At 39.4% G+C, this 20,422-nt stretch overlaps 2 protein-coding genes across 5 annotated transcripts in view; one reads left to right on the forward strand and one right to left on the reverse strand.

Annotated features, from left to right (window-relative positions):
• Nucleotides 1-20,422, reverse strand: part of znf804b (zinc finger protein 804B) — a 51,850-nt gene that overhangs the window by 8,773 nt on the left and 22,655 nt on the right. Inside the window, exon 2 of the mRNA XM_077576900.1 lies at nt 4,046-4,183. Coding sequence (XP_077433026.1) covers nt 4,046-4,183 — 138 coding nt within the window. The remainder of the gene's footprint in view (nt 1-4,045; nt 4,184-20,422) is intronic.
• LOC144058445 (uncharacterized) overlaps nt 5,686-20,422 on the forward strand; it is a 36,039-nt gene continuing 21,302 nt past the window's right edge. Inside the window, exons 1-4 of one of the 4 annotated variants that reach the window (XM_077576902.1) lie at nt 5,686-6,046; nt 7,842-7,973; nt 8,723-8,771; nt 12,021-12,538. In XM_077576902.1, the coding sequence (XP_077433028.1) occupies nt 6,013-6,046; nt 7,842-7,973; nt 8,723-8,771; nt 12,021-12,183 (378 nt within the window). In that variant the 5' untranslated portion in view covers nt 5,686-6,012 and the 3' untranslated portion in view covers nt 12,184-12,538. Of the gene's footprint in view, nt 6,047-7,841; nt 7,974-8,722; nt 8,772-8,847; nt 9,107-12,020; nt 12,539-20,422 lie in introns of those variants that run through there. The other 3 variants (XM_077576901.1, XM_077576904.1, XR_013295439.1) reach the window with 3 other exon arrangements.

A 20,422-nucleotide genomic window follows, 5' to 3' on the forward strand; every position in this document is an offset into this window, starting at 1 on the left:
AATGAAAAGCAAACACAAAGCTTTTTATTTCGTCAGCTGTTGCCGGGGCGACGCACATTTGCCAAGAAAAATGATGCAAATTTTGATGGTCTTATCATTCATGAAAACATATAAAACGTGGATGGATATATTTCCGAAAAATCTTTTTTGGGGGGAAAAAGGCTCACTAGCACTTCCTACAATTAATGAAGCAGCCCGGTTTTGTGTTTCTATAAAAATTGGGAGCCATATTTAATAGATCAAGACCCCCCAAAAAAGTATCTTGGAGCAATACCATGAACCTAATAGGAAGTCCGCCATTTTAATTTCCTTTTAAAATTTTCATTACATTTTCCATTTAATCTGATGGAGTTTTCCGATTTGGGGGTTTATTGTGCATTATTTAAAAAAAATCTAATTTCAATGTGCCAGTAGCCCAATGTGCGAGTAACCCAAAGTGGACCAGACTGCGAGGGGCCCAGCTATAGTTTTCATTGACTCCGCCCATGACTTGGAAGTTTGGCAGGGGGTAAGCGCTGCCATTTTCAAGCCCCTGCATTGTCTGAAGTACTAAAACGCTGCAAAAACAGTACTATTTAGCCTTCGTCTGCATACAGTATATATTTATTATTTACTTTAATTTTTTTTATAATAATATTTTGGTATCCTCCCGTCTTATACAAGGTGACTCACTCTTTATTGACCACTGAATTCAATAGCACAAAACATGAGTGCATGAATGATAACAGGATTATTACCATTTTACATTTTGGGAAGTGGTTGGAAAAGAGCAAATATAAAATTTTTTATTCCTTACTTAAAAGTGAAAACAACCTTGGGTCTCAGTATTTTTGTTGGGACAGATCTCTATACCCTTTGCATACTGGAGGGTGGGGGGGGGGGGGTTAGAAAAATCTAATAAATCCAACAATCTAAAATACTTGTAGATGGATTTTTTCTGCATATTTATTTTGGGTTGTTTTGCCATCCCTCAAATTGATTGTGTCAGTTTAGCATTGGCCCCGCTAACAAGCCAACAATTTGATGATCAATATCTCTCTAACAGTGTCAATCAAAATAATATATTCAGATGTTCAATTATGGACGCAAAGTCAGTTCATAGCGCAATTATACTGTGTGTTTGATTTGAGGGCCTGTGTCAAGTTTTGAGGGTCTTTAACGGCAGATCTGTGAGTAATATTAAACATATTCTTGCATGGGGGGAGCAGACGTAATGAACCAGAACGGACAAGAGAAGAAAGACGGGCGGAGGATGAGATGAGAGTTGGCGTGCTCGGAGCTGTCCATGATGATGAGAGCCAGGAGGAATATGCGAAGATGCTCCTTCCTGCAGCAATCACACTGCCAGGGTTATTGTTTGCTCATAAAAACGAATGCCGTTGCTATATTTAGCGTGGGCAATAACATCACAGGTGGCCTCTTCCCCCCTTTAAAGAGGACTCTTATGTCTTACGCCTCTGATATCTTGCCCCCTCGCGTGTCCGTCTCGCCGCTTGCTGTCAAGCTCAATCCCCGCCAATCTATATTCCTTCCGATGCGCGCAGCTTTCGGGCTCGCATTATTTTGAAGGATGCGTCCATGCAAATGTCTTGATTGCTCTTTATTTAAATGAGCGCATTTTCGTTGTAATGAGCAATTTCAGTCATCGTCCGTAAACGCTGAGAAGGGCTCTTTGCAGACACGTTTAACCCTGAATCGATGGTAAGGGGTTGCAATCAGCTTCTGTTCTCCAAAGCCAATACTCCTGCAGGGAAGCCGTCTTCGGCTGGAATTTCATCTGCTGGCTTCTTGCGTGCATGCCGCTGTGCACGTGTGTGTGTGTGTTCTTCCAGCGCCAGTGGCTACTGTCAGCTCAGTGCCTCGTGCAGCTTGTTTCCTGTACGTGCCGCTGGCTAAAACAAAGCATTAACGTTGGCCTGCAGTTGCTTCGATTCATTTCCAAAGAACAATGACAGTGCGGGAACCGTCTTATTTAATGTTCATTTCATGGCCCGGTGTGGGCGTCTGGAAGCGGGAGGCGGGTTGGCTCGGTTAAGAGATTGCTTGTGCGCCGTTAGGGCGTCTGTACGTTTATTTGTACCACTTGGCTTGACAACACAAAGATGAACGAGAGTGTGCTAACAGCGGAACTTTCAGCTTGTTAGTCCAAAGTACAGCTTGTGTATGGAAATGGGAATGAAAGCAGAGCACAGGAGGGAACCTGCTGCCGGGCCTTTTCTTAACGCTCCGTTGGCCTCATCTTGTCCAAACTGGAATAATGCAATCATACTTGAGTCATGACTAATAGTTTTTGTTTTATTGGTGTGTCTGTCTGTCTGTGTGTGTGTGTGTGTTAGTGTGTGTGTACTCCGGAGTTGTTCTTCAAGTGGAAATACAAAAGGGAAATTTACATGAAACAAATCAACAAAAAAGGCAACTGGAGTTATTTGTCTCTAAATTATTTTTGTTAGTAGTAATTACCATTTTTGTTTAGTGTTATATTTGTACATTATGCATTGTGGGAATTATTACAAGTTAAATTTGTGATATGATTAGTGCACTGCATTAAATGGGTAACATAGTAACCTAGTGGTTTAAATATCTGCCTCACAGTCCTGAGGTCCTGGGTTCAATCCTTGGCTCCAGTACTCTGGCTTCGTCCCACATTCCAAAAACATGCACGTTAGTATAGATAGATGAATGACTAGATAGCTAGCTAGCTAGTTGGATAGATAGCTAGTTGGATAGATAGATAGATAGATAGATAGATAGATAGATAGATAGATAGATAGATAGATAGATAGATAGATAGATAGATAGATAGATAGATAGATAGATAGATTGTTTTTTTTCTTTGTAAACAATGTTTGAAAGAAATAGGCCTTTTTATGTAAATAGAAAAAGTCTTATAGACCCAGTACACACACCAGGTTTTTTTTTTTAAAACATAGACCTGACAGTTACCCACATAGCAGTGGATGTAAATTCAATGTTTTGTTAAGATGTAACCCAAGGGCAGCAAATACAATGAAAACAGCAGGGGCCCTAAAACGGAACCCTGCGAAACACCATACGATAGTGGGGCAGAGCAGAACTCAGAGCAACCAAGGTGAACACAAAAAGTTCTGTCAGCTTGGTTAGGTAGGACGAGTTTGTCTTTATTTTCAGCTATTTCCTCGTTTCCTCAGTCAAGGCGCTTCTTTGATTGGCTACATTCCGTTCCACAACATGGTTCACGGATTCATGACTAGGGGGAGTCGTCGGCTTTCCCCATACACATAACGATTTTTGGTCGTAAATATTGAACATGTTTAATTTTTGTCCTGACCAGTTTTGTACCCTGTTACTGGGAAAAATCTATTTGCAACACACCTTAGAACCATATTATAATTTTACAGGATAATCTTGTATGATGCATACAACAGTGAATGGCAGTGATTCAGTGTGGAAGAAATTACTTCATTAGATTTGTTTATTTAGAAGCATTGCTAAAAACACTTCCACTTTTCCTCCTTCCCAGAAGACCCTGCGCATTTATCTATATATACCTCATAGATACTTTTAAATTTGCGAATTTGTAACATAAACTCAAATGCATCTGCAAATGTTTTTCCACAAGCACTGAAAGTGTTCCCTCACTCCGTCTTCCCAGAATTGGCACAGATTTGACCCGCCTCCACCAATGCAAATGCCCATCATTCTAATGCACATCAATATACATCTCTGCCTGGAGGCTAACATTCTTCATCACTGATGTCATCACTCCTTGGCATCACAACTCATAAGATGTCATCCCAAGGCCATGCGCTTCCTGCTGGTGTCTAACTACCAGTCTATTGCTCCTGTTCACATCAAATATTAATTGAGCTTCATTATTTCTCATCTCTTTCTTTTTCTTATTAGTTTCTCCTGATTGAAAATGAAATCTGATGAGAGTGAGTGAAGGTGAATAGCAGCGCTTTTCAAGAAAGCGTTCGCATCAACGCGTAATTCCAACAACAGGGGGATCATAAGAAATGTCCGTTGGTGTTTTCCAGCACAAGCACAGCAGCATCTCGTCATGTACCTGCTTGTGCGCGTGGTCGTACGAGTTGATGTGGTTGTCAAACTCCTGGTGGCGCAGGTATTGCTTGTCGCACAGCTCGCAGTAGAAAAGAGACTTCAAATCCTCCACTGAGCAGCCTAACGCTCGCTCGGCACGCTCCTGTGGAACACACACACACACACACACACACGCACAAAACGTCAGATAGAACAAGAGAGAACGGCAATAGGAGGCGAGGATGGAGAGAGGGAGGCAATAAAGCGACAATAACATAAAGGCTTAGAGCAGAGCGTTTACCATTACAGCAAATCTGCATCCCGGAGAGATGTCTCGTAATAACCCGGACATGTGCTCTGCATATAGCAGTTAAACTGCCTTCCATTAAAGTACTTTGCTGTAGCTACGAGCTAGTAAGTTAGCCAGCATTGGTTAGCGGCCGGATTAACATTATTGTTGGAGCGTTATAGCTGTTGGATTAATGTTACTTTAAAGATTTAATTTTTTTTTTTTTTTAACCTTTCACCTTGAATTCACCTCTTCTGTGTCCAATGTGTTTGTGCATGTTGCACTCGCTAGCTGCAGATTTGAAAGGGGGTCACATGACAGTGTCACAGTGACAGGTTAGCAGGCAGGATTTTACAAAATCATATCATTTTTGTCTCGTTCATGAACTAAAATGTCCATAGAGTTTAGTCCAGGTTATATTAAGGGAAGTACATTTTCTTCATTAGTCACTGAAAATTCACTGATTTATTCTCAGTTATTGTTTATTAATGAGGGTTTTAGTCTAGTCTAATCTAGTTTGCGTCTGGTGAAAAACGTGTGTTGATGAAAATATTTTTGTTTCATTAACATTAGTTAATTACCAGCTCAGTGGCCGAGTGGTTAGAGTGTCCGCCCTGAGACTGCGAGGTCGTGGGTTCAATTCCCGGCCGGATAATACCAAAGACAATAAAAATGGGATCGATTGCCACTCTGCTTGACACTCAGCATTAAGGGTTGGAATTGGGAGGTTGGATCACCACATGATTCCCGAGCGTGGTGCTGCTGCTGCTCACCGCTCCCTCAGGGGATGGGTCAAATGCGGAGAACAAATTTCACCCCACTTAGATGGGTGTGATAATCAGTGGATCTTATCTTAGTCACCAGTGAACCCTCCTGATGAATAGTTGATGGTTCGAGTCAAATTAGGGTCATTATGGAGTGGATAAATTTACCATTAAATTTTAAATTAAGTTGAATTTAATGTAACATACAAAGGCAATGCTCTTGCCCAAAGTCAGCTAAAATAGCAACTCTAATGAGAATAAGCATTATAGATATCAAGAACAGGACGTTGAGGTAGGACCAGAAGACAAAACAGTTCCAAAAAACATGCTGTTTAATTAACAGGCTGGGCTGGTACACGCCAGGGCAACGGTAAAAGACAAGGTCAATAATCAAACAGGGTCGCAGCTTACAAGGAGCCAGTGGCAAGAACAAGGACTGTTAAAATGTTAAGAAAATGTACAATGAGCTGGAGGTGAGCCAGAATGAGATATGTGAGCTTAAATACATGGGGTAATCAGGGATAACGAGGTGCAGGTGAGTGGCACAATCAGGAGCAGGTGAGCACAAGAAAAGTGTGTGTGTGTGTGTGTGGGGGAGGGCAGTACACACATGTCTGTATAAAATGGATGCATGCTTTGGTAATGTCATCTACTTTCATTTTACTTTTATTAATTGTTAAACTAAGAAAAACATGACTCAGTTTGCTGACCAAACCAATAAGACAGGTTAGCCGTGATTGGTCATTAGCTATTTCCTCAGCATACGTGATGTCATCTTCAGTTGACAGCAAGTGGAGAAATGTGTTTTTAAAGCTTTTCCGAGTTCAAACCAGGAAGTGTGTTCGGGAACGCCCTCTAGAACTCGGAAATTCCACTTGCAAAGACGGAAAAAAAAGTAGCCCGACTTCACCGACGGACTACAAGTGACGTCGCTCTACAATGGCGACCCCCTTGGAAACACAGACCGTGAATGGTAAAACACAATTCTCTAGAGTATAAAACTAGATAGCTTTCTTCATTCATAAATATTCGACATAACGTCACATAACACAACGTATGTGACAGTATGCCGCATGAAATGATGCGGTGAACTACTGAACTGTATGGAATGCTTATGAAATAAGATAAAAAAACAATAAACAAAGCAAAATTGCGAGAAGGTAAGTTTGCTGGAGGTCAAAATGAGTTTTGAGGACCAAAAAAAAAAACTATTTATCACTATCCGCCATTTTAGTTGTTTACTTTCGCTTCAAACGGTTTCAACTCAGATATATCCGACTTCTGACCATCCTCAAATGCAGCATTAGTCATGTTGGAGCGTTGAACAACGCGAAATGTTATCGGTTTGTTGTTGTATTTTTCTTCTTCTTCTGTCTCTAACGGGTTGTTCTTGTCAAGGCGTGTTGTGTTTTAAAATTATTCAAATTAGAGGCATTAGATGGTGGCAAAAAAAGGATGATTTTTCAAAAGTTCATTTTAATAATCTACTGTCAGGTCACAAAAGTGAGTACACTCCTATGTGGAAATGTCCAAAAAGTGTCTTAATTATTGTTTTGTTTTTTAAAAATATATATATGTTATTTATTATATTGTATGTAGTCCCCATTATTTTCCAGCACTTCCTTAACTCTCTTGGGATGGAGTTCACAAGAGCTTCACAGGTTGCCACCGGAATGATCTTCCAATCTTTTATGACAACATCACATTGCTGGCAGGTTTTCGAGACCTTGCGCTTTTTCTCATTCCGTTTGAGGACACCACAGAGATGTTCTAGGTCTGGAGACATGCTTGGTCAGTCTATCAACTTTCCCCTCAGCCTCTTTAGCAAGGCACTTAGTAGAGGAAATGAGGATGAAGAACAAAGTTTTTTTTTTTTTAACAATTATTTACAATTTCATACAATTATATTTTCTCATATTTCAGTTTTTCTCATATTCAGTGTGAGCCAGAAAATATATCAAACATGAGACAAAAATGTATTTTTGTGTAAAATAATAATATTATTTTTAATGCAAGAACGCCCTCAGTTACATCAAAGTAAAATCTGCAGAGAAAATGACAATCGTGGAGGGGGAAAAAAAAACAGCAATACGGATCATCCATAATGCACCACTTGGACTCTTGTGTGTGAATATGCATGCATGTCCCGGTTGATGTTTTTATGTGAAGAAAAGAATCAGAGAAACAAACTCACAACAGATGTGTGTGCAGAACAAGGACAGACACAAATGGCACGTGGACTCCAGGGGATACATCAGTAGTCGGCATGCTCACATCTGCCACTGGATTTTTTTTTTCTTCTTCCTCCTTTGGACTGAAGATATGCAGGATTGTGCACAGTAGATGTATGTGAGTTTGTGTATCCAAACGGTGTGTGTGTGTGTGTGTGCATTCATTCCATGCTCCGCTTCAGAATGTAATTTCCCCCAGGCTAGGGTCTGCCAATAAACACTATTGAATTCTGTTCTACACTGACATGATGGGAATTTAATTTGAGCTTGTCACTTCTTTCTAGACTTCTTTTTCCAACTCCATCCTCTTGCCATACTCGTTACCCCCCTTTTATAGCCCCCCATTTGCCCTTTTCTCCTGTCTAACGCCTTTCTCCGTGAAGCGAGGCCGGGTCATACGTTGACAGTCTATATCACAGCTCCACATTAATGTATTATTACCATTGAGACTAATGATCCCTGATGTGCATATGAAGGTGATTTTAATTAAAAAAAAGATGAATGAAATGACTTTCTTCTGGCTTGTTCAATCTGCAGGTAAGCTGTATGGACGGATGTATTGGCTTGCAAGACATCACTGGAAAATTCCTTACAAGATTTCGATGGCTATTGGATTTGAAGGTCTATCATGCGGACTGTTGTGGATTTTCCCAAAGGTGTTTGACGGAGGTGAGTTCCTCCACGAGACTCAATCGAGCACACCTTTATGAATGTTGCGTTCTAGTTTTTCTTCAACTGGATTGGTTCATGACTTTAATGTACTCGCTACTTCCTCGTTTGGGATACGGTAACGTGCTAGCTTCCGGTCGCTAGGCTAACACAGAATGACAACAATGGCAGCAGCTTTTATAAAATGATACCTGCTGTCTGCTGGAATTATATCGAGTCACACGTTATATAGAGTACGACGCCTGTTTCAAAATATTTGAAGTTGAAAAATTTACTTTTGTTTGTGCGAAACAGAGAACTGGCACTCATCTCAGCTCACAATGTGCTATTCTCTTCTCAGACAGTACACAACAGAAAACTAGTATTCCACTTTTTAGTTGCGCCTTCTGATGGAGAGAAAAATCGCAATGTGACAACTAACTAGCTCCAGTTGTCGTTGGCAAACAATCAATTTCAAACCAATTAAGTTCTCATGACACACTAATGTGCCATGGTGGTTATGAATCACTGGATTAATACCGTAAAACCTTCTTAGGGATTATTAGGATTTAGGCAGGGGCAGTCATGAAAAGACAAACTCAAAATCTGAACCCCATAAAATGATTGTAGTACAATACAAAACTTTAAATTAACTGCCTTATGATGAGGCAGGTGAAGGACATTTTCACGTTTAACATAATAAATATTGTTTCTTGCCTAATAAAATGCTGCTTGGCTAAAAGGTGTCCCAATACTTTTGTCCATATTAGATATGGAGTCAGAGCGGGTGAGCAGGCTGACAGGATTCTCTGCAGAAAGGTAAGTAATATACATTGATCCTGCTCGTGTGTGCCTGAGTGTGTACGCGTGTGTGTTTTATCGATCTTTCTGGCAGACCGAAAGCCATGACCAGGAAATGATCCAATCACCCAGAACGGCCTTTCTCTGAGTGCTGCCTCTGTGATGAGATTGAGAGGAGCGCGCGTGTGTGTATTTGTCCCGTTTGAGTTCACGCAACCTAATCCAGCGCAGTTGCGTAATTATCTGAAGAGGAATCGGTCGAAACGTCGCGGCGCGGAAAGTCACAACTTGCCACGCTTGCTACTTGATGCGCTAAATTTGTAAACCTAAACATGAGTTCTCCTTTACTTTCACGCACCAACAGCCGTATGCAAATGCAACATTTCAGCGCACGCCGGACTCACACGTCTGTCAGCTTGATTTGAGGAGGAGAACGCACGACTAATGTCCACGGGCCCGAATGCGTTTGCGGCCTCGTCGTCACTTTGGGAGCCAAGCGCCATGTTTGCTTACGGCTGCAGCCATGCCACAAATGGGTGGCGCTTATCAAGCAAAACTGGAAGGATGTAATTTAATCTGTTGCGGCGAGAAAGTCACGCTTAAAGTGTTTTACACATGGCCTGTCTGCTTTTTCGACTATGTGCGTTTTTGCAAACTAATGATATACAATATATTCATGAAAAAGATCCCGAGAGAGACCTCGGTTTGTGCAGCAGATTGAAAGTGTGCAGTGGAGAATGTATCCTCCTTTTCACTACCTTCATACGTCTTCATTACCTTTTGTGTACGCGGTGGCTTTTGTTCAAAAATACGAGTAGCATTGAAAATATTTCCAAATACCCCCAAAATAAATTACATTCTTCTGCTGCTGCCTTTTATTAGTAAGTTGATGAGTGAATGCGTGTGCAAGTTTAAATAAATAAATTGTTGCCTGAATAATATTTTAAGTGACAATTTATGGATCTTCAAAGAACTTTTGCAGCAGTGGCGAATCCGAAATTACTGGGATGCATTCATTACTCACTATTTTACTTGTTTGTAATTGCGATCGGGGCTGAATTATGTTCTGAACCAAACTTGCAACAACAAAAAAAGACAAAAAGTAGGACGAAACAAAGCTCTTGCATGCATAATCAATCCAGGAAGCGAGGAGAAAAAAGAAAAGTCCACTAGCAACAAAAGTGGTATCAGATTCTCTCTCTTTTCAAATATATTAACATCTACTGAGAAAGGAAAAAAAATACTGTTGAGAACAGAATACATTAATGAAGTTTTTTTCTTAAATGTGGCTATTGTTTATTGTTCAACTAATTATACAAGCACTGACGAAAATACTTTACAGTTGCGCCTGAAGAACCACATTGGGTTCACTTCAAAGTTACTTACAAGCTGACTGGAAATGGGACACTCTGATAGTGTGAATGCTCTCCACATGCTTGGAGGATTTTGTGTGGGTGCTATTCCAAAAGCATGCATGCTAGCTTCATTGTGCTTAGTGGTGTGGGGCCCCCCTGTGTCATGTCAGCACCCACCTAATTGTCCTAGCTACTACCCTAGCTATATTATAGTACAAAGTGGGGTAGTGTGTTGAGATACTTATTAACTCATTCACTGCCATTGACGGTGAAGAGGGTCTTCTGCCCAGATTTAGTCATAACTGTTTTAATTTATTTATTTCTTCAGTAGAACCTTTATCTGTGGATGTGTCTTTGTGAGTGATGTCGCAATTTCTGCCAAGTGTCTGTAATCAATGATGTTTTTAAAGTCTTATCGTCATGATTGGGATCTCATCAATTTCCACAACAATGAAATCAATGATGTGTTTAAAGTCATATCTCATGTCCGGTGAACTCCATGTGGGCTGAATGGGTGGGGCTTTTGTGATACGGCCCTTCAAGATAGTATAAGAATGTTGTGAGTCCGGTGTAACTTCGCACTTGCGAGAGGCTGCCACCATTGCTGGGAGCTCGCTTGTGCCTGGAATATTCTGTTGAAATAAAACCTTCGAAGGAACTGTTCACCGATCTCCAGCCTGCATTCGGATAACCAACATTCTCACTACCCGAAAGAAAACGAACACGCGAAGAAAAAGATTCATTTCTTCAACAACGGCTATAGACATAACAAAAGTGGGAAAAAATGTGAAACTAATAGAAATAGTTTGAATGAATTTTTGACGTCTATAGCTGTCAATGGCAGCGAATGAGTTGATATATACATAGCCTACTGTGCATGTTTGATATGTTAAGCCTATAAATGTAAAGATCTTGAATGATATTCAACACATTTTAGCCAAGGTTGCTGTGTTGTCAAACATCAGGGGTGGGCGCGTCCATGAATTTTGAGCGTCCGTCATTCGCATCAATGTTCTAAGATGGACCGTCAATCCGTCATTCAGCGATTGCGTAGCAAATGAGTGTCCGTCAATGTTTGCGTCATTAAAAGTGGGCATCCGTCTACATTCCGCCAATTGTCATTCATCAATCCGTCACCAGAATTGTCATTGATGGATTGCCGAATTTATTGACGCATTGCTAATTACATTGATGGACGAAAACCCACCTCCGTCAATGCTAAATCTGTCAATTTTTCAAAGTTTCCCGTCAATCGTCAAAAAATGGGCGGCCATCATTGACGGATTGACGGACTTTCCGTCAATATTGATGGAATGCCCACCTCTGTCAAACATATTCATTAGTAATTGCTTGGAAGAGATTCCATGTTTTTCATTCAATGAAAGTTTTGTGGAATTTCAAGCAAATACGATGGAAAATGTTTACTTATGTATTTGCAAATGCATTTACATGTATTTAAATACGTTTATTTTTACGACCTCTGCTTTGCGGAAATTCACCTAACGTGAGGAACACGTTATTACCAGTATGTTCTAAAATTGAGTACATTTTTAAAATCGTTATTATTATGCATGATTTCAGTTCGGCATTTTATACATCTTATCGGCATAATGCTACGAGGTATTGACTTGCGCATAGTAGCCTATCCTGTACAATGATTTATGAACTTATAAAATACCTCGTGGTATTATGGGAATAAGAAGTAACATTTAGCCTACAAGTACGTTTGAATCTATTAACAAGTACGTACGAATGTACTTGCAAAAATGGTTTAGTACGTCTGTGTTTACTCATCAATCAAGTCATCAAACTTTATTTATAAAGCACTTCTCTTACAAAAATAACAATAATATGCAGCTCAAAGTGTTTCACGCGGAATAAATTCAACTCCTCCCGTCATTTGTCCATACAGAGACAGACACAGACACACAATCGATATAATGACCGAAGGCTTTGTACAGACTGTCCATGCAAGCATCCAGGCGAGGAAACACCATCTTAAGAAGCTGTCTGCACCGGGAACAGATCACAGACGGCGGTCACACAACACTGGCATGGAGCCCCCAGTGCAATAGCAGGAACCACATATGGCCGCTCAGGATGCCACGAGCCACGACCTTGGCCACGGCCCATAACCGCTCCAAGTGCAGAGAACTCCGTCCCGCCAAGTTCAAATATGATCCATACCATTGCAATAAAAATGCTAGCTAATAATGAATATTCCTTGCGCCGCTGCCAAATAGTGTCACAAAGATTAACTCAAGACTACATGACGTTTGTTGAATTCTGCTGATTCCTAATTGCGTCTGGGCCTTGTCATAGCAATTCAGCATGCGATTTTATAAGTGTTTATCAAGCCCAATTAGGCGTTTAATTATCTTAATCCATAATTAGCATCCGAGCCTGGACACTGTAATGAATAGAAACAATTCCATTTGCACTGGCAAATTTGTTTGCTCTCTTAATCTATTTCTATTTGGTATCTGTCTCTGTCAGACGCACGTTTGTTTATGAAGGCAGAAGTTTGATGCCGTTTTTTTCTCTCTCTCCCCCCCGATGGAACTAATGACACGTTTGCTACTGTAATGACCTAAAGATCTCCGTTAGACAAAGTCACACGTACACACGCACACGGTGCCAAACGAGACAGCAGAGCGATAATGAGCTGATATTTACAACCTTAATGCATCTCCCTTGACTGCCTTTATTATGCCTTCATGGCCGCTACCCCCCCGGTTATTTATTTGACGGATGCGTGAGTATCTGCATGCCCTTACCAGTCAATGTCTTTGTCTTGTCTGTGGCCTTCTGTCTGCTACTGTATTGCATGTTTGAATAATATACCATTACAGTCCACTACAAATACTGTATAGTCTCAACATGTACACAAGGACAAACATGATATTTGTACAATGTTAAACTAAGCAGTAAAGATTAAACTAGGTGGAGGAAGCAGAAAGTATCATGTAGAGCAGGGGTCTCAAACTCGCGGCCCACGGGCCAACTGCGGCCCCCGGGACGATAATTTGCGGCCCCCGTCTTAATATGAAAGATTAATGTTCGTGCGGCCCGCAAGATTGATATGAATGACACTTGTTGTGTTCGGAGCTGAATGAACCAATCACGGTGAAGTATACGGCTCTGGAGGGCGGGACATCGGCCTGGCTGTCCAGTGCCTCGCTCGCTCACTCACTCACTCATTCATTCCTCCAATCAGCTGGGCGGAGGAGAAGCCGTGAAGCCGATCACTCCGCTCGGCGCGCACAGTCCTCCGCTGCCCTCAGCATAGAACTGAATGAGGCGCTATGATCCGTGATCCAGCCTGTGTCTGTGTCTGTAGCCATCTCCGCGAGTGAAACTGAAACTTAACAGTAAGTGCGTTAACATGACACTTGAGAAATTCGGAGAACTGCCGTAATCCAATACGATCGGAGAGCGAAAGTGCGCATGCGCCACAGACCCGCGCGACTGAAAGTTAAAGTTCAACCCAAGACTCATTCATTTGAAACGGAATAAAAATAATTAGTTTTCTCTACTTAGCCAGCCAGTGTATATCTACTGTATGCTCATTATTATTATTTTATTTTTTTATTACTGATTGATTTATTTTTTATTCATCTTTAAGTTAATTTATTTAATTCATTATTTTTTAAAAAAAAAATAAAGATATTTGATAACGTTGGAATGTTTTATCAGCGCTTTTCTTGTGGAAATCCTGATGCGGCCCAGTCTCACCCAGACTCTGCCTCTAGCGGCCCCCAGGTAAATTGAGTTTGAGACCCCTGATGTAGAGTGACTTAGGGTCTATTCAGACGTGCACTGTTTGGTCCACTCCAGAGTTCGTTTCCCATTTTGGCCTTAACAAGGCACCATAGCCAAGCATCGTGGGGGGGGGGGGGTGGAATATTGCCCGGTAGTGAATATTATGCTATATTCATTCATAATCATCCGTATTCTGTTTAGCCACGGTGTTGTCAGCATGTTGTGGTGGGCATGCAAAGCGCAAATGCTCCCCCGGTTACTGCACTCGATCGACGACGCGTTCCAAAATTAGAAACATCGTCGCGGAACCTCCGTTGAATGAGCTGAGCTGCCGTTGCCGCTCGCAAATATCTAACAATGCCACAAATATGCATGTGCAGCACGTCGGAATTTCATGTTTTCCTCTATTTACAAAGATTGGTTATGCGTTTATGCGTCATTTTTGTCCAATGGGAGCACAGATCATCCCCGCGGGTCGACTTGATTACGCAATATAGTCCACTTGCAAAAACCACAGTGAGAATATGAACCGCACTAAACGAAAAAAAATAAAGTTCGCTTTTGGTCCGGACCAAACAAGCGGACTAAATGACTTTTCTGGTCTTAGTTACTTTTTGAATGTTTTTCTTTTCTGCCTTTGTTTAAAAAAAATAAAAGTAAAAATAAAAAATATATATATATATTGCGAAGTCAAATTTAGAAAATACTAATACGTAAACTTGAACATGTACACTGTAAGATTTGTATGAAAATGTATTTATTTATCTGAAAATTCAGGTTGCAGTCTGTTTCATGTTTGAACAGCACTGAAATTAAATATTAAGGCTTAATGTTCCATTAATATAACATTCTTCCATGCTTAATGTGTAAATCCTAACCCTAAGTGAGATGTTTTGTTGAATATTCCCATAAAAAATTGATGTTTAAAAATTGATTCGGCCGCACATTGAATCGATTTCGAGAATTGCGCGCTATATACTCTTTTTGGACATTTTATGGTCACTTATTGGACATTTTTAGATATTTTTAAAAACCTTTTTCATCACTTTTTCTGGACTCCAACATTTTTTAATAATAAATTATTCATTATTAAATTATTATCATTTTTTTTTAAATCTAAATTGTTAATTCAAGAGGTCTATCTATGGATGTGCCCGGTCATGAAGGTACTTGGAGAGCTGTGTATGTTTTTTAGGTGGTACCTGGTGTTAAAAAGCACAGTGCCATTTGCTGGTAATGGAGGCCGCCTTGCCACCAAATATTTTGAGAACATGTCAACAGTCTCATGTGCCAAGTTGATTGCAAAGAACTGGAGAAAAGTAAATGTTGGGACTGCGAGCTAAAAAAAAGCGACAGAATGATGGAAAAAAAGACATTTGCACCTCCATCAGTGTCTCACAGCTCAGCGGCCGAGGGTGAAAGATGAAGCCGAGTTAAAGTCGATAATAATTTGAAGCTCGGCGAGTGTGATAAAGGCTCCTCTTGCATAAATCCAGCCGCAGCGCTTCTTCGTGCTGTGTGTTTAATAATCGTAAACACGGAGAAAAGCAACGTGCTCTCTGTGACGATTCTTTATGACGCAGATAAACAAATGTAGTCTGAATGTCGCTCAGCAGTTCGTCTCAATTTGTCACTAATTTGAAAAATGGCTTCAATGCCCGTAAAGCCCACAACTGCGATGGCGCCAGTTGTAGTCGCGGCAGCAGCGGGAGGAGGGAAGGCAGAGTGAAGAACAGCCGCGCAAGCCATGTTGCTCATATGCTCTTCTTCTGTTTTGTTGTTTCTTGCCCGACATGAAAAAAAAAAACATTGTGCTTCTCGCTGACCTTTGAGGTTGAGCAGCATGCATGAAACAAACTGAATGAATAAATGATGAGCAGATTATATTTGCTAATGCACACTGTGCCCTTTGTAGCCAAGTGCACCTCCTCAGATTTGATCCTCAAACTTTGCATCTGAGACATTTGGAAAGAATATTTGATTTCGTGTTGCAGTATATTCAATTCGCAGTGGCTTTTACATGGCATACGTCAGAGTTCAGTACGGCGAAGAAATCATGTATGGAACGTAACAACTCTTTTCTGGGGACTCGTTTTTTTCTTTTTATGATTTTTTCTAGATTACTGCAATGTGTCTATTGTATGGCGTTATGTAGCATCAGGACTCACCATTTATTTGTATTGCATCATTTCATGGATGTTAATGGGGTGATACTGGAGTCCGGTTGTGATTGTTATACATTTTGTATACACATTTAATAAAACATATTGCATCTTTTGCTTGCATACGTTACTGTTTTTGTCATTTAAAATTATTTTGATGGGATGAAACGCCCAAAAACATAAAAAAAAAAAAAAAAGACATAAGTGTTTTACACAGAACAGCAACGATATACTGTAAGTGGATAGACAGATGTTTAACTTACGTGTGTATTTGACTGAACAGCTACATTGACTTTATAAAATTTTTCATGTTTATTCAAAGTGAAAAAAGTCAAAGAGAGAAAACTTGATTGTGTTCAACCAGACTTTTTTTTTTTTGGTGAACTTACATGACCGTAACACACCGCCAATGTGATGAGAAGGCCAACATCAAAGTAAACTTTTACTTACCAAATAGTGACCAAACGTCCCCTTTTTTTTTTTTTTTTTTTACTTACTTTTTTTTTTTTTTTTTTTATATAAAGTCATAAAAATGTCAACTTTTCATTACGGGACAAATGTTACCACGACGAGAAGACCGCAAACTGCTCTCAAGTTAATCATAAGCGGTGTAGAGGGAGGGAAAAAGTGTGTTTGTGTGTGTGTGTGTTATTGTTATATGTTAAAAAAAATGTATTTTATTATTTTTAAAGAAAACAGTAGGTTAGCGCTCTGCACTTCCGAGATGTGGTTGTGGCAATTGTTCCATCCCCACCTTAAAAAAAAAAGTTGATTGTAGGAGCAAAAAAGGTTGGTCTTAAAACATTGTGTCATTTTTTATTAATTTATCAAGTAAGATTTATTTTATACCCATACAGAGGAAAATACGTATGGCATCTTTGAGTAAACTTTGAATTTAATAAATTAATTAAGGACGCTAAAAAACAACTTCATTATTGCTGAAATTATATAATACGGAATGTTGCCTGTTGTCGGTGTTTAGCAGTAGGCCCAACATTAGCAGTTAAGCTAAATAAGGAAAAGTACAAAAAAACATCTGTTTAGTTGGAAAGCACCTCAAACTACTACCGCAATAACAAACATTTTTGAATTGACTCACTGACAGTGTGACTCAAAGCTGAGCATTATTATCTTAGTAAAGCGGAAGATTGCTATAATTTTTGTAATGGATCTGATGAGACCCACTGCTGTTCACTTTGAATGAGAAAAGGGGAAAAATAAGAGCCTCTTTTTTTTTTTGCGCTGGCCTGAAGCACAAATGATAAATCCACGATAAGTCCCAAAGCACCGACCAAAAAGATCACTCAGCTCGCGATCAGCATTTAATTCCCTGTCCATCAAAATGTGAGTCCAAAGAACCTTCCTAGTGAGCCGCAGATCTATTCCGCCATCCGTTAGCCTTCTTTTTTCGTCCATCTGAACATCCGACTTTATCTCTCCTCTACAGGTGCCTTCTCTATTCAGTGCACGCTATCATTGATCAGCTCTGTTGTGTGCCAAAATCCACTTCTCATAGTGTGTGGGACAAGGTAAACAAACACGACACTTCATTTGGAGTGGCTGCACTTTTATTTATTTAGTTTATTTTTTAGCTTGGCGGAAAGCAAGGTTATTATAGTTTGTGAAAAGTAGTTTTTTTTTTTTTTAAACTGATGAAATAACTCAAACTAAAAATTTAGTTTATTTTTTAGCTTGGCGGAAAGCAAGGTTATTATAGTTTGTGAAAAGTAGTTATTTTTTTTTTTAAACTGATGAAATAACTCAAACTAAAATTCAGCTTTGTTAATGTCATGCATGGTCTATCTGGGTTTATTTTAAATGGAAGGGAGACATGTTGTCACATGGCTAAGTTGTCACGTTACAGTTTTTTTCTTTGCTATATTTTGTGACATCCTACCTCATAAGTTGAGACAACTTACCCAATGGTGGGGTATGTTGTCACATGGCTAAGTTGTCACGTTACAATTTTTTCCTTGCTATATTTTGTGACATCCTACCTCATAAGTGGAGACAACGTACCCAATGGTGGGGCAACATGTCACATGGCATTGATTACACTCTATATTTGATACCTAAAATGAATAAAAACTCAAATGAAGCATTTAAAACAATAGAAATGAATAAAAAATTACTCTAAATTAATTCCAAACAAGCCAAGTAAATAAAAACAAATTATTAAGACAAATCCAAAACTATAATTACCATGTTGCAAAGCAACTATTCAAATTCCTAAAATACCCTAAACTATGGTCAGCGTTTTTTCCAGTCTATTTATCATTTTCTCCCTCTACTCACTCACGGCGCTCTTTAGGGACTTGCATTTGTTTCTCTGAAAGGCAATTTTTGCTTTCCCTTGCTCTTCTCTGAGAACATTAAGGCGAACACTATAAAAGCAATTACAGAAAGACAAAGGACGGCGAGTGTAAAGGATGTAGCCGTGAGCTTGTCTCTTGGTCTCTCAGACAGAGCATGTATACTCTAATTATGCTCTGCATGGAGCCTGCTTTTTCTCTTGTTTTCCCCTGATGCTCCCTCCACGGTAGATCTGAGGCAGGAGATAGAAATTGTAAACGGCAACCTTTAGATTAGCCGAAGTTTTGTGTCCGTCCCCATGTTTTATTTTCACCTCTCGTTTTTTTTTTGTTCCTGCTCCTCAACAATCGTCCACTTTCTTGCTATGTCTGTCTTTTTCTTAAAGACCTTGACAGGACTTGTGTCCTTCCGTCAGCCTTCTTTCGGCTCTTACAAAATGTCTCCAATATTAAGTACTTCCTGACAAACGGCATAAAATGGAGCACGTCCTCTTGGTATTCACACTAAAGGCATACTTGAAAACCTCCCATCTGTGAATGCGTGCTAAACACACCCTCTTATCTTTTTGCTGATTGACGGCCTCAGAGAGGATTGCATCCGTGACTTGTGACGCGATCAAACTGGGACTCTAATCTGACATCTAAGAGTGACGACACAAATGAAAAGGAAGACGAGTTAAGAAGATGAAGGTAATCAGTGTTGGAAGCAAAGGAGATTTGGGAAACAACATTAATGCGATTTAGAGATTACATGCAACATTCTTAACGCTGGGCTAAATCTAGCCAACTCAGGAACTTTTGGAACGGAAGGGAGGGGGCTGGGTTGGAATGAGAAGGGGGAGTGAGGACAGTTGTTGAGGTTCAGTAATCGAGGAATTATGCTTCCTTTATACAGAAGCGCATTGCATTCACTTGGGTCTTTTCTGAATATTTTTTGGGGTGGTGGGGGGGAATTTTTTAAATACTGTATTTTTTTAGTTTCTGTTTTTCAAATATTTTTTCATTATATTTCTGTTTGTTTGTTTTTAAAATATTTTTTCTTTCCTTTCTTTTCTTTGGTCCTTCCTCGGGTTTCCTGACGGCCTCACGACTCTGGCTAGAAGTGTTCGGTTTAGGTGAACGGTATGGGATTTTTTTTTAATAGGTTTTAGGTGAACTAATGAATACACACACACTCGCACGCACGCACGCACATACACATAATCACCCACATACAAAAAATAAAATAAAATATATATATAAAAAAAAAAGGAGCGCAATGATATGTCAAATCGGTAAAATTACCGTATGAACAATACTGAGCTCTCCAGAGAAAAAAACAAACAAACAAAAAAATATATATATTTTTTTCTCTTTTAAGGAATTTTTTTTCCTGTTTTTCAAATTTTTTTCTGTTTTTTTAAATATTTTTCTTTCCGTTTTTTTCTGACCGACCCCCCTTGTTTCAGTTTTTTCTCCCTTTAAATATTTTTCTCTTTTAATGAATAGGTTTTTTTTTTTTACTAGTTTTCAGATTTTTTCCTGTCTTTCAAAATATTTTTCAGTTTAAAAAATATTTATTTTTCTTTCATTTTTTCTCATTTCCCCCTCTTGTTCAGAAATTTTTAATGATAAAAAAAAAACCCAAAGCACCCTAAAAGTACTAAGAAAAACAGGAGTTTTTTTTCCCCCAAGTGAATGCAACGCGTATGTCCTATGCATTTTATTTATTGCATATATTGCATTATACAGTTTTTATTTATTTATTTATTTATTAGCATATCTTTCAATTGGCACACTTTCCATTTGGTCATTGATTCCCCCAAGACAGTACGTTTATAGGCTATTGAAAATATGTCTTTTTTTTTTTTTTTTCCAGTTGAATTGCACAAGTATTAGGTCACATTAATAGTGGAAAACGTTTTCAGATGCTTTACCTCACCCCTGACCACATTTTTTCATGTCACATATACTGGCCTGGCATTTGAACTGAGCTATGTAGGCTTTTTCTTTTCGCTGTGAATAGTTATTTGTTTACATTATATGTGTATATCAATAGATGGATTGAATGGATGTATGTGTGTGTGTGCTTGCTCCAT

The sequence above is a fragment of the Vanacampus margaritifer genome, chromosome 9, assembly GCF_051991255.1.
Source record: "Vanacampus margaritifer isolate UIUO_Vmar chromosome 9, RoL_Vmar_1.0, whole genome shotgun sequence".
Classification (NCBI taxonomy): domain Eukaryota; kingdom Metazoa; phylum Chordata; class Actinopteri; order Syngnathiformes; family Syngnathidae; genus Vanacampus; species Vanacampus margaritifer.